Source organism: Ursus arctos, unplaced genomic scaffold (genome assembly GCF_023065955.2).
Source record: "Ursus arctos isolate Adak ecotype North America unplaced genomic scaffold, UrsArc2.0 scaffold_32, whole genome shotgun sequence".
Classification (NCBI taxonomy): domain Eukaryota; kingdom Metazoa; phylum Chordata; class Mammalia; order Carnivora; family Ursidae; genus Ursus; species Ursus arctos.
In genome coordinates, this window is record NW_026623008.1 from 21,334,035 (window position 1) to 21,357,569 (window position 23,535).

General features: G+C 55.2%; 1 protein-coding gene across 5 annotated transcripts in view; it reads left to right on the plus strand.

The window, feature by feature from the left end:
- PTPRU (protein tyrosine phosphatase receptor type U) overlaps positions 1 to 23,535 on the plus strand; it is a 77,847-nt gene that overhangs the window by 1,214 nt on the left and 53,098 nt on the right. For all 5 annotated transcript variants that reach the window (XM_048221919.2, XM_026516849.4, XM_048221920.2 and 2 more), the window contains exons 2-7: positions 14,343 to 14,474; positions 17,334 to 17,605; positions 18,111 to 18,192; positions 18,297 to 18,412; positions 18,825 to 18,999; positions 19,534 to 19,827. In XM_048221919.2, the coding sequence (XP_048077876.1) occupies positions 14,343 to 14,474; positions 17,334 to 17,605; positions 18,111 to 18,192; positions 18,297 to 18,412; positions 18,825 to 18,999; positions 19,534 to 19,827 (1,071 nt within the window). The remainder of the gene's footprint in view (positions 1 to 14,342; positions 14,475 to 17,333; positions 17,606 to 18,110; positions 18,193 to 18,296; positions 18,413 to 18,824; positions 19,000 to 19,533; positions 19,828 to 23,535) is intronic.

A 23,535-nucleotide genomic window follows, 5' to 3' on the forward strand; every position in this document is an offset into this window, starting at 1 on the left:
GGGCTGTTTGTTGTTTCGCAAGTTCTGCGCGGCGCTGGCGGCCGGCTGCTCCGAGGCGGCGCCGGGGCCGCGGGGCGCCCGGGGCCGGTGGCGGGGAGGGCCGGGCGCCGGAGGCGGTCGCCGGGGGCCGCGCGGGGCGCGCGGGGGCCGGGCGGGCGGGCGCTCCTGCGGGGCTCCGCCAGGGCTGCACCGGGCGGGCGGTGGAGGGGGGCGCGCGGCGGACGCTGTGGCCGGGCGGGGCTGCGACGTCCCGGCGCGGGCAGGGCCTGGCCCTCGGCCGCCGGTCGGCGCCCCCTCCCGTGGCGGGCAGGAGGCGCCGCGGACACCGGGGTCTCCCGGGACACTCCCTCGGTCGACTCCGCAACTTTGTGCCGCCTCCCTGCCGGCCGGGACCGCGGTGTGTGCGAGTGTGTACGTGTGTGAGCGTGTGTCCCCGTGTTTCTGTCTGCTGTGTGATCGCGCTGTGTGTGTGTTCGCGTATCTGAATGTGCGTATCGGGAGCTTGTGTCTGTGTGTCCGTGTGTGCTGTGGACCGTGTGTCGGCTGTGTGCGTGTGTCTGACTCCCCCCCCCCCCCCATCCTTGCCTGGGGCCTGGGATCCCAGACTGTGGCCGCCTCCAGCAGAGTTGTGCCCGACCCGTCCCCTGGGGCAGGGGTGGCCCGGTCCCCTCCCGCAGCCTCATCCTCTCAATCCCCACCGTTTGGGTGGCTGCAGCCTGGTACCCAGGGCGCTGAGTAACGGGGAGACGCCCCAAGCAGAGATCAGAGCCAAGGCACGTGCCGGGCCACCTCGGCCCGGGAGAGACTTCTGGCCGCGGGCCTCGGAGAACTGGCCTCCCCGGAGTCGAGTTCGTTGCCCCACCGCCCCTTCGGGCCTCTCAGGCAGGGCTCCTCTCCTGCTCCCGCAGTCGCTCCTGCTGTTGGCTGGGAGCTGGGGCCTGGCTTCCTCTCCCGCTCAACCCCTCCCCCAGCAACTTTGTCCCCTCCCCCACCCTGAGATCAAACAGGAGGGGTACTATACACCCCCGCCCCTTGATTCGGAGAACCTTCCTGTGCTTCACCTCCTGCCGGCAGGGGGATTGTCAAGAACTGAGGTTTGGGATGGGAATGAGACCCTGAGCAAGTTACTTCCGTTTTTGGGGTCTCGGTTTCCTCATACGCCTTATGGGCATCATAATAATGGTGCATAGTACTTGGTAGATTATAAAGTAAGGCTCTATCTGTGAGTGCCAGGGAACAAAAGATGGTTTTGAGGACTATTACAGAGCCCCTGAAACCGTGATTTGAAGCCAGGAGGACCTGGGTTCAAATTCTACCTCTGCCACTTGCTGTCCTTGTGACCTTGGGCAAGTCCCTTCACTTCTAAAGTTCCTGGCGCCCTTGTAGCTATTATCTTTGGGGTTTCATTCATAAATAAATTCTTTGTAGAAGGGGTATGATCTATCCTTGCCCCCAATCTGGGTAAAATCAGCCCGGCTCCCTGAATGCCTCTAGAGTCCCCTGCCCCACCAAGGGTGGGTGTGCGATGTCTTGCAGTCATGCAAATCTGGTAATAATTTATTCTTCTGTGTTCTAGCTCATTTTGTCCTTTTGGTTGCTGGGGCTGTGGACAACAGGAATGAGGGAGAGGCTGCCCAGTGGTTTCAGGTTGGGCAATAAAGGCTTGTCTGAGCAGCTGGCCCTTCTCCCCGGGGCAGGGGGAGGAGACTCTGCAGGAGGTGGTGAGAGTGGCCCGGATGGGGGTGCTGAGCTCCTTGGTGGCCCCCTGCCCAGCTCAAGTGTCAGAGAAAATTCAGGGCGGACACCTGCTTGCTTGAGGCATGCTGCCATCCTTCCATGCCGTCATCTGCTAAGGCAGACTTTTGGGGGTGGCCTTTTCATGCAGGGCTCCGTTAGCTAGAGCTGCTAGGGGTGCGTTGTGCCCTCCCTTCCTCCCACAGCCCCCTTCCATCCTCCAAGCTGTACTTTCTTCCCAGAACTCTCTAATTCCACCTCTTCTCCTGGTGAACTCCTGTTCTTCCTTCAAGTCTCAGCTTTGGCATTACCTCCTCCTTGAAGCCTTCCTTGGTTACTCCCTGTTCTAGTTCAGGAAGGGAGAGTGGGGGTTGATTGGATTTTTTCATAGCGTTGTAATTATTGTAATTACAGTTTATTGGTCCTTTCTCCCTTAAAAACTATGAGCTCTGTGAGGACAGAGACTGGGTATTTAGGTCACGTCTGAATCCTTAGTGTCAGGTACAAGTCCTGGCCCACTGCTGCTGAATAAATGTGGCAAGAAAGAATGAATGAGGTCCAGTGGGTCAAGTTCTGAGCTTGAGAAGCCAGATGGGGGCGCACTGACTCCATTGAAAGTAGAGATTAAAGAATTCGGTTTTCCCTCCAGGAATCTGGAAAATTCTTCCGGGGGATGGTGTTGTGTGAAAAGGCCATGTACAGAGTAATCTCTGAGCTAGGAGTTGGGGAGGTTGAGTCCCTGGCGGAGACTGAAGGGAGTGGTCTCCTGCCTGTCATCCCCTCCCCCACCCCAGCTTCCCCTCTGCCTCCAACCCCCGCCCCCCCAGCAGCTGGCAGGGCCTGTCCTGCCCCCAGGCTCAGCCTTTGTGCTGGAGGCCTCAGCAGGTGGTGAGAGGCATCGAGTCCCAACCGTCAGTTTGAGCTGAGCGTCTTGGGAGGAGGGAGGGCAGGCCCTGCATTGGGAGGGGGAGACTCCCTCAGTTCTCTGTCCCAGATCTTGGAGTAGGCAGGTGGGGTCACAACCTGGGTGCTGACTGCTTGTGAGCTCCAGGGAGGGGAGGAGAGCGGCTCCCTGTAGTGACCGCTGCAGGTGGGGTTGTGGGAGGCTGGCTGAGGTGTGTGCCGGTGTGATCCTGGCATCTGGGCAGTCAGAATGGGGTGAGGGGTGTGTGTGTGTGTGTGTGTGTGTGTGTGTGTGAGAGTGATTGTATGATTGTAGCCTGGGGCACAGGACATATGTGTGGCTTGTCAGGGTGTCTGGCCATCTGGTTACCCTGCGTGGCAGGATCTGAGTCTGGAATAGGGAGGTGACCAGCTGTTTGGATCCCTGGGGAGCCTGCTGCTAGGGTGTCTTGGTATCTAAGGGTCAAATTCCTGGAGTTTGAGTGCAGACCTGTTTGGGTGGGTGGCATCTCAGTAACTAGGTGTGGGTGTCCCAGGACCAGGCTGTGGGAGGCTCAGGGTGTGCCAGCCTAAGGATGGCCTAGTGTCTCTGGATCCGGAGGTGGGTGTACCCAGGTGTCTGGCAGTCCTCGGGTTCATGGGTGTACAAGTACAGGAGTGTTTCTGTGTTGTGTCCACGTGTGGGGCTGAGTACTTGGGTGTCTGGGCGTGGGGTTCCCACAGTGTCTGGATATCAGAGTGTGGAGGTATCTGTATCCAGCAACAGGGTCTCCATGCATTAGAGTATCCAGGTGTGTGTGAGTCTGGGTGTGTGGCGCCCTGGGGTGGGGGTTTCTGTCTCTAGGGTGTGCATGTGTCGGGTAGGGAGTGTCCGGTGACTGTGTGCAGCTACGTACCAGGGCCTCTGCCACTCAGCTTCTGATGCCCCCTTCCCTGGGGGGTTGTCTCCCGATCTCCCTTCAGACCCCAAGGCCAGGAGCCTCTGTGGAAGGCCCCAGTGGTTCTGCTGCTCCATGGTTAGCCAGTCTAGTGCTGACTCTCGATAGAACTTCCTACCAATAGAACTCACAACGATGGAAATATTTTTCCAATATAGGGTCACTGATTCACGTGTGATTATTACATTTAAGTTGATTAAAATTCATGAAAATACAAACCAGTCCCTCAGTCACACCTGCCACATCTCAAGTCCTCAAGAATCTCGTGTCGCCAGTGGCTGTGTTGGTGGGTGCAGGTAGCGGACGTTTGGATCTGGGCAGAAATCCTATGGACAGGGCTGTCCTGGAGGTGTGAGGCCCGGATACCTCAAGGGGTGGAAGTGGGCTCATTGAACTATCACTCAGCAGCCACTGAAGAAGGTGTTGTCGAATCCATGTCCCCTTCCTCCCAGCCCATCATTTCTTGCCTGGACCATTGCAGTAGCCCTCCTTGGTCTCCACTCTGCCGTCAACTCTGCAGCACTTCCAGCACCTGTGACCTGAATGCGCTCTCGAGGGCAGACCTGGGATGCTGCCACTCCCTTGCCCCAAGCCCAAGGCTCTCCAGCACCCAAAACCCAAACCCTATAGGATGCGCACCTCACTTTCCGAAACAGCTTCATGTTTATGCATGTCCTGCCTTGACCGTGCTCCCCCTTGTCCACCTTATGATCCAGGATCACCAGGCCAGTGCTGGTCCCAGAACCCGCCAGGCCCTTTCACACCCCTCTGCCCTTGCACATGCTGTGCCTTCTGCCCAGAATGCCTCTCCCGCCCTTCTCACCTCATGGGGGCCTGCTGACTGGCCCAGCCTCAGAGTCCAGCTCTGTCACTCCTCCAGGGATGCTCCCCACTTCCCCACCCCCCTGCACGGTTTTTCAGATTTCTCCCATAAGGCACATAGGGCAGGACGGCTTGCTGAGTTGTTTTCCATTTTCTTTGCCCACCGGGCAGAAAGCCCCCTGAAGGCTGGGCTGGGTCTTTGTCATTTCCTGTCCCCAGGGGTTTGTATATGGCTGGTGCTCTCTCCGTGTTTGCACTGCTGTGAACCCAGGGTACACAGGGAAGGCCTGGAGCAGGTGGAGGATGGAGCTGGGCTCTGGAGGGCTGTCACAGATGGGGGCCAGTGTGCTCCGTGGGCTTGCTCAGGGCATTGCAGCCAGTGCCTGCAGAATGGCTGGGGGAGGGCTCCTGAGGTGGACGACTCAAAAGAGGCTGTTGGCCGGCTCAGGAAGTCTTGGGCAGAGTCCCAGGGTGCAGATCCCAGGACCTAGTGGCGAATCAGAAGGGACGTGGAGACCAGGAACTCAGAAGGGTCCCTGAGGTTTTGGAGTGGAGTACAGAAGCTGGGTGGAAGGACTGGGATGGGGAAATTGGGAAGGGGTGTGGCTGGGGATATTTGATGACCAAGATCACAGTTGGGGGCAGAGTAACAGCTGGGGGATGGGGGACAACTGGGGATGGGAGATAATGAGCGATGAAGATATATCTGGAGGCTGGGGACAGCTGGGGCCGAGGGGACAGGTGGAATTGGGGGGACAGCTGAAGGTTGGGGGACAGATGGAGGATGGAGAGAACAGGGGGGCCTGGGGCAGTTGAGGGATAAGGGGTGACAACTGGGGGCACCTGGGTGGCTCAGTCGGTTGAGCATCCGACTCTTGATTTTGGCTCAGGTTAGGATCTCAGGATCATGAGATCGAGCCCTGTGTGGGTCTCTGCACTGAGTGTGGAACATGTTTAAGATTCTCTCTCCCTCTGCTCCTCCCCTGCCACCCCCCCCCGGGTTGCACACATGCGCACTCTTTTTTTTCTCCTTCAAAAAAAAAAGAGGTGACGACTGGGAGGTGTCAGAAAGCTATGTGGGTGACAAGGATAGATGGGTCTCAGCTGAGAGAGTGGGGGATACGTTGCTCAGAATGTGTCTGCATGTGTGGACGTGTGCACCCTTGGGTCACACATGTGTGTAAACATGTGTTTTACCTCCAGTGTGGTTAAGAGCACGGGCTCTGGGTTCTAATTCCAGCTCCACCACTAGCTGTCTAATACCCGGGCAAGTTACTTGACCTTTCTGGGTCTTTAGTGTTTTCATCTGTGACACTGGGGTAGTTATAGAATGCAGTGCATGGAGTTCCCGTGAGGACATATTTTATATACGTAGGTGTATAGTTAGAACAGACCTGCCACCTAGTAAGAATGTAAGTGCTAACAGTTATTAAGCCCGTGTGTGTAAGTGTGCAGGCATCCTGTGTGCTCAGAAAAGTTTGTTTCTGGCTTCTGATGAAGTCTGGGCCCCGGAGGGGGTGGTGGTGGGGAGGGCTGCGGTGACCAAGCCGGGTTGGTTGGATCTGGCTCGCCTCTCACATCCTCCGTGCTGTTCTTCATCCCACTTCCTGCTCACCCTATACCAGGGCTAGTCCAATAGATCTCCCTCTCCGTCTCTGCCCTGTCCTGCCCCGCACCGCCCTGCCCTGGGCTGGGGGCCAGGGGATGTGCTTTGATTGCCCAAAAGCTTTTCAGCAGAATCAGAATTCATTGTCTGCCTGCCAGCACGCGGGGCCCTGCTCAGATAGAAATACCTGGACAATGTGCTCAGTTCTGGCTGCCCAGCCCATGGACAGCACTGGCTCATCCTGTGCCCTTGGAGAGTCACTGGGGCGGAAGATGCTAGGGTTTGGGGGACGGGGTGGAGGGAAGTCCACAGGGCAGACGAGGTCTCGTCTCCAACCCGTGGATTAGCCAGCCCAGACCGGCAGCGCTGGAGGCACAGCGTTTTCCAGGAGTCTGGGCGTCCCTGCTGTCCAGTGCATCACAGTGGGCGCGACCTCCCTGCGTGGCGTTGGCTGTGTGCCGCGTCTTTGTCTTACGTTCGTAACTACTCTGCATCACGGCGCTGGTCTGCTGCGGGCATATGCTCTCCGGGGTTCCTGGGCCCAGCACCTCAGGACCGGGCCCCCGCATCGCGTCCTGGCCCTACCCTGCATCTCAGCCCTGCCCTGCAAGACCATGCTGGGATTCTGCATTGCACTGGCTGTGCGAACCCTCCTGTGGGTCTGTGCGCTCCCCCTCGGCCTCGTCCCCTTGTCCTGCACCGCCATCCCGCACATGTCCTGCCATTTGTGTCTTTGCGACTCTTGTCTGTGCTGGATCACTCTACCAGATGTCACTGTGGCACCAGGAAGGTGGACTGTCCTGAGTTTCTGGTAGAGCCCCTCACACTGCCCCATGGCCTGGAGCCCACACTTGGCTTTCTGTGGCCACACTGCATGTTTGCCTCGTAGAGCATTTCTGTTCTGCGCTGCGCTGTCTCATGGGGCAGGGTGCATGGTGCTGGGCTTGTGGACTCTCTGGGGATTTGGGGCTCACTGCTAGCATTCCACCACTGCGCTGTGCCAACAGATGGCATGCAGCCGCCACACTGGCCCTCTGCGTCACGTGGTGTCTCGGCATGGCTCCGCACTGCGCTGGGTATGTGGCCTTTCCCAGTCTCTGGGTACACCTGCTCGGCACTCTACTAACACAGCGCCCCTTTGCCTCACGTGGCGCTTCAGTCCCGCTTTACTGCATGGCGCGCGCTGGATAGGTGCCCTCTGGCTAAGCCCTTCACACGCCGCTGCACCATGGCCACCACCACGCTGCCCCTTATGGCGTCTCAGCCTTTCTTGGGATTCCCGCTGCAGAGTTCTGCTAGTGCCCTTTCCCCCAGGTTTCTGCTGGCAGCCACAGTTGAGCAACATCTTTGCCTCGAGCGCCCGCCCTGCATGCACCTCTCCCCTACATTGCACACTGCTCAGGGAGTCTGGACTCACACTGTGGCTTGGAGCCGCTTTGTTGGGCTCTGGGACCGGCTTGGGTTTTTGCGGGTAGTGCCTCTGCGCCATACCCAGCATTGCACACTGCTCAGGGAGTCTGGACTCACACTGTGGCTTGGAGCTGCTTTGTTGGGCTCTGGGACCGGCTTGGGTTTTTGCGGGTAGTGCCTCTGCGCCGTACCCAGCATTGCACCTGCATGTCTGTGCACAGCACGGGTTACTGCTGAGCCTTTACCTGCACTGCACGTGCTCACAGTTGGGTTCTGTGCACTCCACTGGATTTTAGCAGCCCAGAGCCCTTGCATTGAATTCACTGTTCTTGCCCAGCATTTCTGTGCCACTTTCTACCCCTACCCTTGAGTCAACACCTGCTCCGCTCCTGGGGACTATATTGAGCTTGTATTCTGGACTAGGCTTCCATACCCAGTGGTTCCTTCCGTGCCACACCACACCCTTCTCACCCCTGTGCCTCTGTGCTGTGTGCCTACAGTGGACACATACTTGTGGTGAGGTCACGGAGCACCAGCCATGTGCCTGGCCCTGCGCTGGTGTCTGGAGAGGGAGAAGAACCGGTAGGGTTTGAACTTGGCCCCTGGCATTCTTCCGTGCACCGGTCACATAGCACCGAGCACCAGCCCCGTGTGCCATTGGATGCGCTGGCCTGGTGCGCTGGGTCTCCGCGCAGCCCTGGGTCCGGCCCACGATGGATGTGGCATCTCTGCGCTGCTTCCACCGTGCCGCTCCGGGGGTTAGTACCGGGGTCCGGGCACGCTGTGTGCTCTGCTCCCCTATGGCGTATGAGTGCATTCCGCCTCTGTACCGTGCAGAGCTGCTGCACTGCGCCCCCAGCACAGCACACCGTGGCACCACGTAGTCCTCTGTCTCCATGGACCGCAATGAAAGGACAGATTTGCACACCACCTGGGTTTGTGCGTGGCCCTCCGCCTCTCTGCTTGGCCGCATTCTGTTTTGATATGGCACAGAGCATCTGCACTGCAGGGGTCTGTGTTCTCTTTGCCCCCCTGTGCCTCTGCGCGGTGCAGCTCCCCATTCAGCCCTTTGCCTCTCTCAGGGGCCAGGCCCTGCCCCGTGCCTTCCCCTCCTCCCACCAACATGGTGGCCCTACCAGGAACCTTGGGATTTGCCGTGCATAGTGATCAGGGAGACGGGAGTGCGTCTGGCCTAAGTTTCCCCTGCTGTAGTTGGCTTCCTTCTATCCTCAGTGAAGGTGGAAGGATGTTGACATCGCTGGGCCCCGTGTTGGCTCCTGGAGGGGGTACCAGCTCAGCTTTTTCTGTCTGTGGTCCTGCCCTGAGTGATTTTCCTGGCTGCAGTCATGCTGAATCCTGGGTGATTAGAAGATGGTGCCCCTTGCCCTTAATTAATTACTCATTGGTTATCCAGGGCTCTGGAGAACAGCTCCAGGAAACCTGGGCTGAGGTTGGATGTATCGATCTGGGCAAGTAAAGCAGTGAAATGGGCTGGGCCAGGTGTCTGGGTTGGAGTCATGGTGCTTGAGCCTGTGTAGGGTTGGTTGGGGTCAGCCTAGTTGGGATCAGGGGGTTGATAAGTCTAGCCACTGTTGGCCATCTACCATACACAGGGCTTGGGGATGGGGTTCGGAGGCCAGTCTCTCTGACCCTAGGAAAGGAGAAGGTGGGGTTGGACGGACCTGACATGGAGCTGTAGTGCGGGCGGAGAACACAGGATAGGGCTGGGTGGGACAAGCATGTCCACTGGTGAGGTCACTGTTGGTTCCAGGGTTGGGCTGGGCTACCTAGAATAGGGATGTGGCTTCAGATGATGCAATAGACCAGGGCTATCACTGGGGCTGTATTTGGTTTCCCTGGGCCAGGGTTGGGGCTGTGCCTATAATTGGCTATGATCCCAGCCCCCAAGCTTGCAGTCTGTCGGGAGAAGTTTTGTTTCTCCTGGGGCCACCCTTGGGAACTGGATGCTCTACTGACAAACCAAAGAGAACAAAGATCTCATTGCAAACAAATTCTGTTTACCTAGGGTCCTTCAGAAAGCACCGGTGGTGGCTGGCAGCCACACTTGGCACAGAGCACCATTCCCTGTCTGGTGGGGAGGAGTCTGGTGCCCACACACACACACACACACACGCACACACACGCACAACTCCCTGCCACCCCAGCGTGTATACTCACCTCCCCTGTAGGCACATGCTCATCACTGAGTATCCCCATATACCTCTGCACGGGAATCTACACCCCCACACCCCCAACTTCACAGCACACTGCCTGGGGGACCCACCCTTGGAGACCCATGCCCATCCTCACGTGCTTCTGCCCCATAGTGTCTCTCTGCCCTCTCGTTATTCTTGCTCATGTGCATATCACCCAAATGGAACCAGAATTCTAGAGGTGGAAGTGGCCGTAGAGGTCACCTGGGTCCCCGTTCTCATTTCATAGGTGAAGCAGAGATTCAGAGAGGGCAAGTCGCCTGCTGCAGGTCCCACAGGGGTTAGAGGCTCAGCAGGAGTTAGATCCAGGTCTCCTGCCTCCCATCTGAGTGCCCAGGAGTCGGTACCAGGCTATCACCGTCACAGCCATGTATACGCGTGCGCGCACACACACACACACACACACACACACACACTTCGACATATGGAAACACATGCACATGGAGAGGCGGAGACCCTCATGCTGGGGAGACCCCTTTCCCACACTCTGACTCTTCCCGCTGAGGTTGCTTTGCCCCTTACATCGCCCCATCCGGAGCCCAGCCGGATGTGGATAAGCCATCCTCCTGCCTTCCCAAATTGTGGCTGACGGTTGCCTCAGCAACCGCCTGCCAGATTGGGGAGATTAGCTGAGGAATGTAGCTGGGCCAGTTTGAGCTGAGGCTGGGGGAACCGGTGGGGGTCCTGGGCTGATTGAGCCCACCCTCTCTGGGAAGCCAGGGCAGAGATGGGGTAGCCATGGCGGGCTCTGGTGTTCTCCCTGGCCCCAGCCTGGCTGAGACTGTGTCCCTGAGGTTTGGACTCGGCTGGGGGAAGGGAGCATGGGGCTGGGTGTCTGCGTGTTGTGCATTTCTCCGGGTGTGACTAGAGTGTGTGCCGTTTGCATCTAGGAGGGGAACTGGAGGCTCCTTGCCTTCCTGACATCTGACTGTGGACCCCATGGGGCTTGTCCCCCTGAGCTAGCTCCCTCCTGAGCCTGTGTGCCCTCAGGAGAACCCGCCTGCCCTCCTCCTGGTGCAGAGGGTGTATCATGGTCTCACCGGCAGCCTGCCCGAACACCTACTTGGCTTCCCAATTCTAAATGAGGCCAGACTTCTCACCTGGACACGTAAGGCCCTCCCTGCTCCGGCCCCAGCCTTCCTTTCTCCAGCCTTCTCTCCCGTGGCTTGGGTCAGTCTGCGCCCCCCTCTGTGCTCTGGGCTGACTGTGTGTTTATTCCCTGCCCTCCTTCGCTTCTGCTGGGCCCTTGCCTGAGATATCCTTCCGCCCATCTCTTCTGGCCAGAATGATAACCATCTTTCCAGGCTCTGCTCAGACGCACCCATCTCCAGAAAGTCTTTCTCCTGGATCCCCCTTGTGGCCTTGACCCTTCTCTGCTTTGTCTTACTGTCACCCTCACGCAGACTGGGAGGTCCCTGAGGGCAGGGCAGAATCTTAATCATCCTTGTGCCTTCAGTACTATCAGCCTGGGACCTGCTTTGGACTTTCAGTGGAAAGATTTCCTGGGAATGGAACTGAATTATCACCTGTGGCTAGCGGGACACCAGGGCCTTATTTTGTCGGACGTGATCTCCTTGAATAAAGATAGGTGACTTAAATCCCAGCTTCTGGGACTTAGAGTGTGGCCTTGGGCAAGCCACCTCATCTCTCTGTGTCTCAGCTTCCATGTGTAAAACAGGAATAATAATAGTACCTACCTTATGAATTACTGTGGAGTTTCATGGGCATAGGTGGACATGATGGCAAGGGGCAGCCATCTCCTGGTGGTGTTGACGGGTGTGTGCATGTCTGTGGCCCAGGTCTGTGCTGATGGAGTCAAGACGGATTCCCTGCTACCAGGCTTGCTCTGAATCCAAAGTCTCATCGAACCACTCCCCTCCCCCCAGGCTGGTGGCCTCCTGCAGAGGCTGGTGGCCTCCTGCAGGAGCTGGGTCTCTAGCAGGAGCTGGGGCTTGGCTTTGGGGCTGTGGATCCTGAACCATCCAGACTGGAGGGGATAGGGTTTTCCCCAGGACCTAGGAGGCCTGATTGTTCCCACCCCGGAGTAAGCTGGGGAGAATGTGGTGATGGGGCTCTCACTGAGGAGCCTGGACCCAGAGATGATATCCCCTAAGGGTTGTGGTTGGAATTGGGCCTGGCCCAGAGAGGCACAGGGCTGAGGGTGGACATGGACCAGGGAGAGGCAGTCATTGTACCTAAGGGGACACTGCGGAGGGGGGAGGTCAGCCAGGGAAGTTACCCTGGCTGAGATCAGTTGTAGGAGTCATTTGGCAGAGGTCAGGGTTAGCTGGTCTGGGGTCAGTCAGGCAATCTGGTGGTCATTCTGGTTGAAGTCAGATGGTCTGGATGGTGTTGGGGCCGCTATGGCCAGGGATAATCAGCTGGGGGCCACTCTGGCTGAAGTCAGTCTGTCTGGGGCCCACTGACCCAGGTCAGTCAGTCTGGGAGTTACTTTGGCTGAGGTCACATGGTCTTTAGGGCCCATCTGACCAGGTCAGTCTGGGAGTCCTAATAGCTCACATGGCCTGGCTGAGGATGGACAGGGGGAAGCCAAAGAGCTGGCACTCCCAGGCTTGTCCCAGGGCCATGGATGAGACATCCTTGGGCAGCTGCCTTGTACTTGGACCTGCCTCGTAAAGGACTAGGAAGGGCCTGAGCCCCATCCAGGCTCTAGATCCTGGGCTTCCCTTTCTGGCAATCCCTCTGCCTTAGGGAAGCCTTGGCTAAGAACCTCGGGAGCAGACTACAGACTCAGCTCAGGCTGAATGAAGTCAGCTGTCCCCTCCTACAGGAAGCCCTCCCTGACCATCCCTACTGGCCACGGCCTCCCTCTGTGCTGTGGGTCATTTTCTAGAGGGAGAGTTGAGGCCTTCCCAGCACAGTTTGGGTTAAAATTTCCCTCCCACAGGCCACAGAGCATGATGCTGACTTGGGCTTTTCACACAAAGAGGCAAAGAGCGCAGCCCAGGTCCTGCTCCAGCTCTGGAGAGAGGCTTCTGTTGTTTCATCGCATCCACTCAGTGCCAGCCTCATGCCCACATCTCATTGTTTTCTACTCCGATGGGGTGCAGGAAGAGGAACGGGAGACCCCCCAACTGTGGCGAGCCCCTGCGTGCCCGACTCTGCCGGGCGTGTCTCCCTAGGCTACTTCATGTGCTCTGCATGACGACCTAGAGCGGTCCTTGCAGCAGGTGACACAGCAGAGCCCCCCAGAGTGGAGTCCCTGCTGCGGTGCAGGTGCCTGCCCGGCACATGGCCCTCAGCCTCGAGTTTCTCTTCTTTATTTCTCGTCCTTCCTTTTCTTGAGCCTGCAAAGCAGCTCGACTGTGCTCCTTCTCATCGTGAAGGCAACACGGGCTCCCGTATCCGGCTGGTGCGGGTTCGAGTCCCATTCTGTGGCTCAGGTGGGCTCCAGTGGCGCCTGTGAGGGGCCGTTTCCTGAGAGCTTGCACATGCTAGGCCAGGTGATAGGTGGACCCCCGAGTAGCATCCCCGACAACCCTCTGTGCAGAGGTGGAAACTGAGGCTCGGGAACAGGAGAAGTGACTTGCCTACGGTCTCGAGCATGGGTGGAAAATTGCAGAGTCAAGATTCAATCTCAAGGCTGTCTAATGCCAAAGCCCGCTCACGTCCCCACCATGTGCTACTGTGCACGGAGCCCTGTCAGATGGGGTGGCTGGCAGGTATCCTGCACCGGGCCTGGCCCGACGTGTCCCTGCTTCCTCACCACTTGGCCAGGCCTTCTCCCGGGTCCCTGATGCCTTGGACTGCCCGCGACGGGGCCGCCAGCACCGCGGTTTGGGAGTGAGAGTAGGGCCCAGTTTGCAGTTTCTTCCCCCATCAGTGGTGTTCGGACTTTACTAGGCGCTCGACTCAGGGCTCCAATGAGCTACTGAGAAACATGGACCTCGTTACCGGGTACAGGACTCACATCCCTTTCTGCCCCACCTTCTTTCCCCCCTCCTCTTTTCCTTTCCACTGTCAATACTGGGTCCGGATCATGGGCCGCTGCTTCACTAGTCGTACGTGTGGCCCGTCCACGCAGGACTGTGCTTTTGCCCGTCCTGTGCCCACAGGCAGAGACCTGGCTAGGCGACTGGGTGATGAGTGAATGCCCCAGGCTCACCTGTTGGGCAGGAATCATAGGGGTCCCTGCCTCAGGACATGAGGCCTGAATGAGATGCCACGCCGAGAGCGGGTCGCTTGAGCCTTGCAGGGCTTGTGGTAAGCCCGAAATGGTTGGTGGCCATTGTTGTTACTGTAGAGACCATCGGGGCTGGCTTCGTGCATTCACGAGGTTCAGTCCTGAGCTGTGTGCCCGTAAGGCCTTAGTTTCCTCATCCGTAAAATGAGGGGTAGTTCTAGACCTGATCTCATGAGTTGTGAGGCTCGAATGATGTAGTGATGATGTTCGCTAGTTTTCCTGGGGGAGGGTCTTTGGTGGGTGGTTGAGCAGTGTGGGGTCCTGGCGAGTTCTGGGGGGTGGGTGCGGTGGGGAGGTCTTGGTATTGGGTGGAGACAGTAAAAAGAGGGAAAGGGTTGGAGGACGGAGAGTTTTGTTGGAGGGAGGGAGCAGTGGGGAGAGGCCTTGAAGAGGGAGGGAAGGAGGGTGGGCTGGGGGGGAGGGGGCAGCGGGGGCGCCTGGAGGGCAGCCCCAGGAGTCCTCTGGCCAGCAGCCCTGCCCTAGCCCTGGCTAACCAGGCCCTGCCCTCACAGCCGGCTGCACTTTCGAGGAGGTGAGTGACCCGGCAGTGCCCTGCGAGTACAGCCAGGCCCAGTATGACGACTTCCAGTGGGAGGAAGTGCACGTCCACCCTGGTACCCGGTCTCCAGCGGACCTGCCCCACGGTGAGCCTACCATTCCCCTTTCTCTCCTTCTAGTTCTAGCCGCCTGCTGTGTGACCTCGGGCACGTTCCTTAACGTCTCTGGGTCTCATCTGCTTTTGCATCTGTAATGACATACATGATACTGTGAATGTGGGGCTCTGTGGACACTGTCCAGTTGTGTATATCAGGTAGTTTTACCTGCAAAATGGGTGCGGGTTCAAGCAATCAAAGACACTTACAGCTGTAAGTTAAAACCCACTTCCCGTTATTTCCCCTACAGCTTAGTTCGGGGTCCACCCTACTCCCATCAGGTGTTCCTAAGTCCTTCACCTTCAGGGAAGCTGTCTTCTCCCTGAGAGCCTCTGCATCCTTGTCTCTCAGAACTTGAAGATGCTGATGGAGCAGTAGCACTGGGGGCTGGATGTGTGTAAAATCTTCCTTCCTCTGCCCCCTTCTTCCTGGAAGTCCCAGAACCTTCCCAATTTCTGCCTTGCTCTGCCCTGTTTCAGGATGAGACACTTAAATGGCATCATGAGCACTGGAGTGGGAGTCAGGAGTCTAATTACGTGGACTGTAGTACTGGCCTCCTACTTTGATGATGGCCCCCTAGTGTACTGGTTCCAGAATCATGAAGACTGGGCTTCAAATCCTGGCCTCATCACTTTACCAGCTGTGTGACTTTGGGCAAGTCACTTAACTTCTCTGAGCTTCCATAGTCTTAACTGTAAAGTGGAGAGCACAATAAACCATTTCATAGGGTTATTAGATACTGTCTACAAGGTGCATAACATGGGAATGGCCTGTAGGTGTTCAATTAATGTTTAGTTGCTATCGTTGGAGGTATCTGAGGGGACTCAATTACCAGCACCCCCTTTACTGGGTACAGAATCAACTGGGCGTTCAGAAAAGGATAAGACAGATGGAGGCCAAATTATCAACTTTATTAGCTTGGGTTGGAAGACATAGCACAGTGTGAGAACAAATGGGCTTGCTGAGGGAACCCCAGAAGTAGACAGCTTTGGGACCTCCTCCCCTTCGCCCTGTCATAGTAGTGGGCCAGACCCTTTGCTACTCAGCTCACAATATGGCTGCAGTTGCACCTGCTGTCAAGAGTTCGGGGAGGGGCAGCAAAAGTTCCCAGTGGTGAGGCCAAGACTTGAAGCAACCAGAGGGGCCTTGCACAGCCTGACACAGGCAGCCTTTAGGTTCACCTCCTACTGCTCACTTTACCTCCTGGAGGCCTCCCTGCCTCCCCCTTCTGTGCCTTTGCTCACGCTGTGCCCTCCCTGGGGCGTTCCTCTGTGCCTTTGCGCAAATGGTCCTCAGCTACTTGTTTGACCTCTGTGCTAATGGGTATCAGAGTCTCACCTGTATGACTGTGATCTATAAGGTGCCCACCGTGGCAGGGACCCTGTGTGGGCTCTGCCTCTCTCTCTCTCACACCTGCCGAGACAGGGGAGAGAGAAATTTAGTATTTAGTGTGGGCCTTGTGCTGGATCCTGGGGCTGCAGTAGTCGGTAAGAGGGCCACTTCTCGCTTGGTTTAAACATTCTAGGGAAGGGAGTTGGGGATGGAGGGAGAAGGTAGGAGGGAGATTCAGAGACAGAGAAGAGAAGAACGAGCCAATGGAATGAAGGGAGGACATGAAAGAGAAGGAGAGGGATGCAGAGTGAGGACCAAGTAGGGAAAAAGAGGAGAGGAGAGGGGCAGAGGAAGCTAGAGGAAGAGGCAAGAACAAAGTGTCAGACTGAAAGGGGGAGAGAGACACGCAGCTGCTCACAGAGAGAGGAGAGAGGAGAGAAGAGGAGTGGGACAGGAGGCACTGTTGGGGGCGAGGATGTGCCCCTTTCTGGGTGGGGATAGGGACTTGGGGGTTCTGTTTACTACCCTGCCAGGACTGATCCAGAAGGTGCCTTCACAGGCCTCTGGCTCAGAGATGAATGAGATCCCCTCCAGTGGAGTCCCCTGGGGAGCCCTCCCAGAGCAGGGAGCCTCGTGTTTTGGGATCTGAATGAGCTTGTGTTGGCTGATAGCCAAGCCCAGGAGGAGGCAGCACTGGGTGGCTGTGGGCACCCTCTTGGCAGCTGGTGGGGCCTTTGCCCCACAAAAGGGAAGCCAGTAATCCTCCAGCCAGGTCTGAGGAGTCCAGCCCACTCTCACCCTGCCAGCCCCCCTCCATTCTGCCCGTGCACAGCCCAGATCTGGATCTGGGGAAAGAGAGTGCTGCCTTTCTCCATGTTGGAAATCAAGAGAATTGTATCCCAGGCATTTAGACCCAGGGTGGGGGCTGGAAGGGAAGTTAATGTCCTTTCATTCAGTCTCTGTTCTACACACTCATTCAGCTTGGGTTCAGACCTGTGCTGGGGACCCAGTGGAGCTCTGGAGGCATCACAGGCTGCTGGGGAGACAGACCTACACTTTATTAATGATCCAAGGGCCAGGAGAGAAGCCTGTAGAGAGACAGGGAGGGAGGGCTTCAGAAAAGGTAGCTTTTGAGGGCCTGTCATGTACCAGACTCTTGACTCCAGGATGAATAACCTAGTTAGTCCCTGCCTCCAAGGGCAGCTCAGAACATGGGGAAAGTCGTGGGTCAGCATGAGCTTGGACTGTGATCGTAGGTGGTGAGGGGCCATAAAGGGTTTTGAAGAGAGTCACTTTTGTGTGTTTTTTGCTTCTCCACTTCTCTCCTCTGGGAAGCAGATGCAGGGAGGTGAAGGGACTCAACCTAGTGAGTCAGAGCTGGGACCAGAACTCAGAACCCTTGACTCCCAGTGGGTCCAAATGCCTGGAGTCCTTTGTTTCTGCCCCCCTCCTCTGCCTACCTGACCTTAGTCCTCCCGGAGCCTCCTCAGCTCCTGCCTCTTCCTCCTCTCTTTTTAGGCTCCTACTTGATGGTCAATGCTTCCCAGCATGCTCCAGGCCAGAGGGCCCATGTCATCTTCCAGAGCCTGAGTGAGAATGATACCCACTGCGTGCAGTTCAGCTACTTCCTGTACAGCCGGGATGGGCACAGCCCGGGCACCTTGGGCATCTATGTGCGTGTCAATGGAGGTCCCCTGGGCAGTGCCGTCTGGAATATGTCTGGATCGCATGGCCGTCAGTGGCACCAGGCTGAGCTGGCTGTCAGCACCTTCTGGCCCAATGAATATCAGGTAGGCTGGGTTTGGTCTGTGGTCAGCCTGTGCTTAGGGGTGGGGATAGAGAGGTGTCAGCCTGAGGTCAGAGTAAGCTAGTGACCGAGGTTGAAATTAGTCTGTGTTCAGCATCAGGTGTCAATATGGGGTCAAGGTCAGGGGTCAGTCTGCTGTGGTCCAGATTAGGCATCAGAGATCACTGTCAGTCGAAATAGTCTGTGGCTGGAGTCAGGCGTGAGTTGGAACAGTGCTGACCTGGAAACCCTGTCTGGCTGGGGAAAGTTTTCCTGCTTGAAGGTAACTGTCCAGGACTGGGATGGAACCTCTGGCCTTGACCTTGGTAGCTCTGGCTGCTGACACCCCCTCCCACAACTAGCTGGTTTGGTAGGGAAGGTCACTGTGAGTTGGGCTGAACTCTGCTGGTTGAGGAGCCTGGACTCGAGCAGAGCTAAAGGGGTCCCTTGTGGGCACCTCCCCAGGTGGGGCTGGAGGGATATGACAGGGACCCTCCCACCTCCCCCAGGTGCTGTTTGAGGCCCTCATCTCCCCAGACCGCAGGGGCTACATGGGCCTAGATGACGTCCTGCTTCTCAGCTACCCCTGCGGTGAGTCCCAGCCCATGGGGGTGCAGGGTGAGGGGTATGGTGGCCGTGGCTTCTGCCTGTGGGGGGGCACAGGCCCAGCTCACATGGAGGCTCTATTCCCACAGCGAAGGCCCCGCACTTCTCCCGCCTGGGCGATGTGGAGGTCAACGCTGGCCAGAATGCCTCCTTCCAGTGCATGGCAGCGGGCAGAGCAGCAGAGGCGGAGCGCTTTCTCCTGCAGGTGAGGGGGGCAAGGACCGTATCAGGGTGGGGGAGGCTTCTTCTGGGACCTGGGTTCCTTGTGGGGTGCTGAGTCGTTCCTGCATATTCCAGCACCCATACTCATGCCTCCCTGCCCTCACCTAGGCTCTGCTCAGCCCTCTTGGGTGCCCTTACACTCCCAGGACAGAGGGTGGCTCCAGGATCCCCAGACCACTCTCCATCAGAGGCAGAGACCACATTTCCTTAATCAGCTTCTTACCCGGACCTTTCTGTGGCGTCGTAGCTAGTTCCAGGAACCCCATACGTCCCCTGTGTACTAGGGACAGCTAAATGGGGCCAGGACGTATACTACTCCCCTCTCCCGGGTCAGAGCGATATCGTGACCCTCCTTCTCCGGCGCTCCTGACCCTGTCCACCTTACCCCTGCGCAGCGGCAGAGCGGGGCGCTGGTGCCCGCCGCCGGCGTGCGGCACATCAGCCACCGGCGCTTCCTGGCTACCTTCGTGCTGGCCTCAGTGAGCCGCTCGGAGCAGGACCTGTACCGTTGCGTGTCCCAGGCCCCGCGAGGCGCGGGCGTCTCCAACTTCGCAGAGCTCATCGTCAAGGGTCAGCCTGCTTACGCACGCTCACGTAGGGGGGTGGGTGCTGGGGCTGCCCCCTCCGAGGGGCGGGGCCGGGTCGGGGGGCGGGACCCGAAGAAAGGTGGGGCCTGCGGGGTGCGACCGGGGGCGGGGCCTGGAAGGAGGTCTGATCGAGGGGGCGGGCCTGAGAGGCTGGCGGGCGGGTACCCCTGTTATGGTGTGAGCTACGCGAGGCGGGGTCTGGCTGTGGGGACCTGGGGTTGACCCGACCTGCATGCGGTCAGCCCCTGAACGCTAGGACTTGGGGGTTCAGAGGGGAATGAGGGACAGGTGTAGGCTTAGGGCTAAGTGTGGGATCAGCCTTTGGAGCAGGTGCCCCTTAGGGCCTGGGGATTTAGTGGGCGTGGGCAAGAAAGTCTAGTTGAGGGTCTGGGGTCTTCATCAGGGTCCTGGGAGGACAGGGAGGGCTACTGGGGATTTGGATATGCTGCCATTCAGAGTTGGGGGCAGGGTCTCACAGCGCATCTTTCGGCTCCGCCTCTCCCTCACGCCCTCGCAGAGCCCCCCACCCCCATCGCGCCCCCACAGCTGCTGCGCGCGGGGCCCACCTACCTCATCATCCAGCTCAACACCAACTCCATCATTGGCGACGGGCCGATCGTGCGCAAGGAGATTGAGTACCGCATGTCCCGCGGCCCGTGGGCCGAGGTGCACGCCGTCAGCCTGCAGACCTACAAGCTGTGGCATCTTGACCCGGACACCGAGTACGAGATCAGCGTGCTGCTCACGCGCCCTGGAGACGGTGGCACTGGCCGCCCTGGGCCGCCCCTCATCAGCCGCACCAAGTGCGCAGGTGGGTGCCTCCTGGCACAATTCTGCCCTTGGGACACCTGGGTATGGGCTCAGGGCTACGCAGGGATGGACCAAGGGGGCACATTACACAAGGTAATATGGCCTGCACTTGTGCCTCTAAAACTTTCTAAAACATTGTGATTTCCCCCCAGTTCTTGTTATGGTAAAGGTAGTAATGATCGCTAATACTTTGTGCCAGACACTTACACGTATGTGTATAAGCACATGTGCACACACACAGACATTGATTTAAAACTCACATCACTAGGATCTAGGTACTCTTGTCGTACCCATTCTACAGATGAGGAATCTGAGGTACAGAGATGTTACTATGTGACTGTGTGACTGGCACAAGGTCACATAGTAGTAAGTGGCAGAGCTGGCATTGGCATCCTTGACTGGCTGGGTCCAGAATTTGTGTTCTTAACTCTACATTGTCTCCATTGAGCTAGAGAAATGACTACATACTGTAAAATAAAAGCGTGTTGTTAAATTTCAGCTGGGTTCTCTGGTGGGGTCTTTTGAGCCTGAGGTCTGCTCTTCTTTGTTCGGAAGGGTATAAGCAGCTGTTAGGAGCTATGGTGCTGCTACAGCAAAGGACACTCTTGTTTAATCTGAAGAGAAACTGAGAACAGAACAGATTTCAGTGTATTTCTTTAATTGGAAACTTTATTGAGATAATTATAAATTCACATGCAATTGTAAGAAAAACTGCAGGGGGCCTGGCTGGCTCAGTTGATGGAGCATGTGACTTGTGATCTCGGGGTCATGAGTTCCAGCTGCAAGTTGGATTTAGAGAGTACTTTTTTTTTTTTTAAAGATTCCATTTATTTATTTGACAGAGATAGAGACAGCCAGCGAGAGAGGGAACACAAGCAGGGGGAGTGGGAGAGGAAGAAGCAGGCTCCTAGCGGAGGAGCCTGATGTGGGGCTCGATCCCAGAACGCTGGGATCACGCCCTGAGCCGAAGGCAGACGCTTAACCGCTGTGCCACCCAGGCGCCCCGGATTTAGAGAGTACCTAAAAAAAAAAAAGAAAGGAAAAGATACAGAGATTGCCCACAGACTTTTTACCCTGTTTCCTGCAATGGTAACATTTTGCAAACCTGTCGTGTGATATCACAGCCAAGGTATTGACATTTATATAATCCACAGATCTTCTTCAGAGTTCCCCAATTTCACTTGTCCCCATTTGTGTGTGTGCATGTGTGTATTTAGTGCTATCCAGTTTATCACATGTATAGGTTTGTGTGTTTATCGCTGCAGTCAAGATGCTGTTCAGTCAATTTAAGACTCCTACCTGTGGCTCTTTTTATCTACTTTCACCTCCCTCCCTCCCTCCCACCTCCGCTCCTGGTAACCACTAAATCTGCCCGTCATTTCTAAAATTTTGCCATTTCAAAAATGTTATATAAATGTGAAATCATATAGTATATCACCTTTTGAAATGAGTTTTCAAAAATTTGGTTACAGGGTGATTGAGATATAATTCGCGTCTCATAAGTTCACTCATTAGAGCGTACGATTCAGTGATTTATAGTATATTCAGAGTTGTGCGTCCGTCACCGCAATCCGTTTTAGAACATTTTCATCACTCCTAAAGGAAAGCTTGTACTCTTTAGCAGTCTGCTCCTCACATTTCCTCCTACCACCTCCAGCCCTCCTTTCTGTCTCTGTAGATTTGCCCTCTTTCTGGACATTTTGTATAAATGGAATCATACAATTGATAGTCTTCTTGGCCAGCTCCTTTCACTTAGCTCATGTTTTCAAGGTGTATCTATGTTGCGGCATGTTTTTTTCGTTATCCTTTTTTACTGCTGAACAATATTGCATTGTTTACATTCCCATCAGCAGTGTATGAAGGTTCCGATTTCTCTACATTCTCACCAACAGTGGTTATTACCTGTCTTTTGATTATAACCCTCATAGTGGGCGTGAGATCGTATCTTAGTGGGATTTTGACTTGCATTTCACTGATGGTTAATGATATTGAGCAGTTTTTCATGTGCTCATCGGTCATTTGTATGTCTTCCGTGAGAAATGTCTTCTCAGATTTTTTACCCATTTTTAAGTTGGGTTATTTGTCTTTGTATTATTGAATTGTAAGAGTTCTTTATATATTCTGGATACTAGACCCTTATCAGGTATATTTGCAAACATTTTCTTTGATTATGTGGGTTGTCTTTTAATTTTCTTAGTAGTGTCCTTTGTAACACAACAGTTTTTCATTTCGAGGCAGTCCAGTTTGTTTTTCTTTTGTTGTTTTTGATTTTGATGTCATATTAGGAGACCAGTGCCCAATCCAAAGTCACGAAGATTTATCCCTATTTTTTCTAAGACTTTTATTTTAGTTTTAATTCTTACATTTAGGCCCTTGATCCGTTTTGAGTTGGTTTTTGGGGACCAAACTCATTCTTTTGCATGTGGATGTCCAGTTGTCCCACCACCATTTGTTGTAAAGAGTATTCTTTTCCCATTGAATTGTCTTGGCACTAAGACTGGCGATTTTGCTCAGATAATTCCCTGGAGACTCATCCAAGTTGTTATGTACATCAGTCATTCCTTTTTATTGCTGAGTAGTATTCCATGGTGTGGATACACTGCAATTTGTTTAACAGGTAAATGGTTATTCACCTGTTGAGGGACATCTGAACTGGCTCCTATTTGGGGCTATTACAAGTAAAGCTGCTGTGAACATTTGTGTATAGATTTTTGCATGAACATGAGTTTTCGTTTTTCTGGGATAAATGCCCAAGGGTGCGACTGATGAGTCATACAATAATTGCATGTTTAATTTTATCAGAAACTGTCAAAATGGCTGTATTGTTTTACATTCTCACCAGCAATGTATGAGTGATCCAATTTTCTGTATCCTTGTCCACATTTGGAATGGTCATTATTTTTTTTAGTCATTCTGAGAGGTGTGTCGTGATATCCCATCTTGGTCTTAATTTGCATTTCCTTAATGCCTAATGTTGTTGAACATCTGTCCATGTGCTATTTGCCATCTGTACATCCTGTTCAGTGAACTCTTCATGTCTTTGCTCGTTTTCTAATTGGATTATTCATTCTTTCCTTCTGAGTTTTGAGAGTTCTTTACACGTTCTAGGTACTAGTCCTCTGTTGGGTAGGCAGTGTATAAATATTTTCGTCTTGCTTTAGCTCATCTTTTCATACTCTTCACCTGGGCTTTTATAGAACAACCATTTTTAATTTTGATGAGGGCCAGTTTGTCAACATTTCCTTTTATGAGTTGTGCTTTTGGTGTCAAGTTTAAGACTTCCTTGCCTAGCCTTAGATCTCAAAGATTTTCTCCTGTTCTTTTTTTCCTAGAAGTGTTATAGTTTTACATTTTACATTTGAACCTCTAATCCATTTTGAGTTCATTTTTTGTTAAGTTACAAGGTTTTTATTTTTTTTTGCCAGTCTATACTCTTAAGTGTTTTTAAAAGCTGATCTGGGGAGCCATCAAAAATCCAGTTGGATGTCACATTTGAAGGGACCCTGGGTGGTGGGTCGGAGTGTGCCAGTGAGAATTACTTTCTAGGCGAGGGATCTGGGTTAGGTTACTTAACCTCTTGGAGCTTTTTCCCCCTTGTTTTACAGGATGAGAAGAATATGAATCCTTACCACGCAGCGTTGGTGTTAAGGTTCGTTCCACCAGTGTTTATTGAGTGCCTGTTGTGTGTCAGGCACTATTGTAGTCGTTA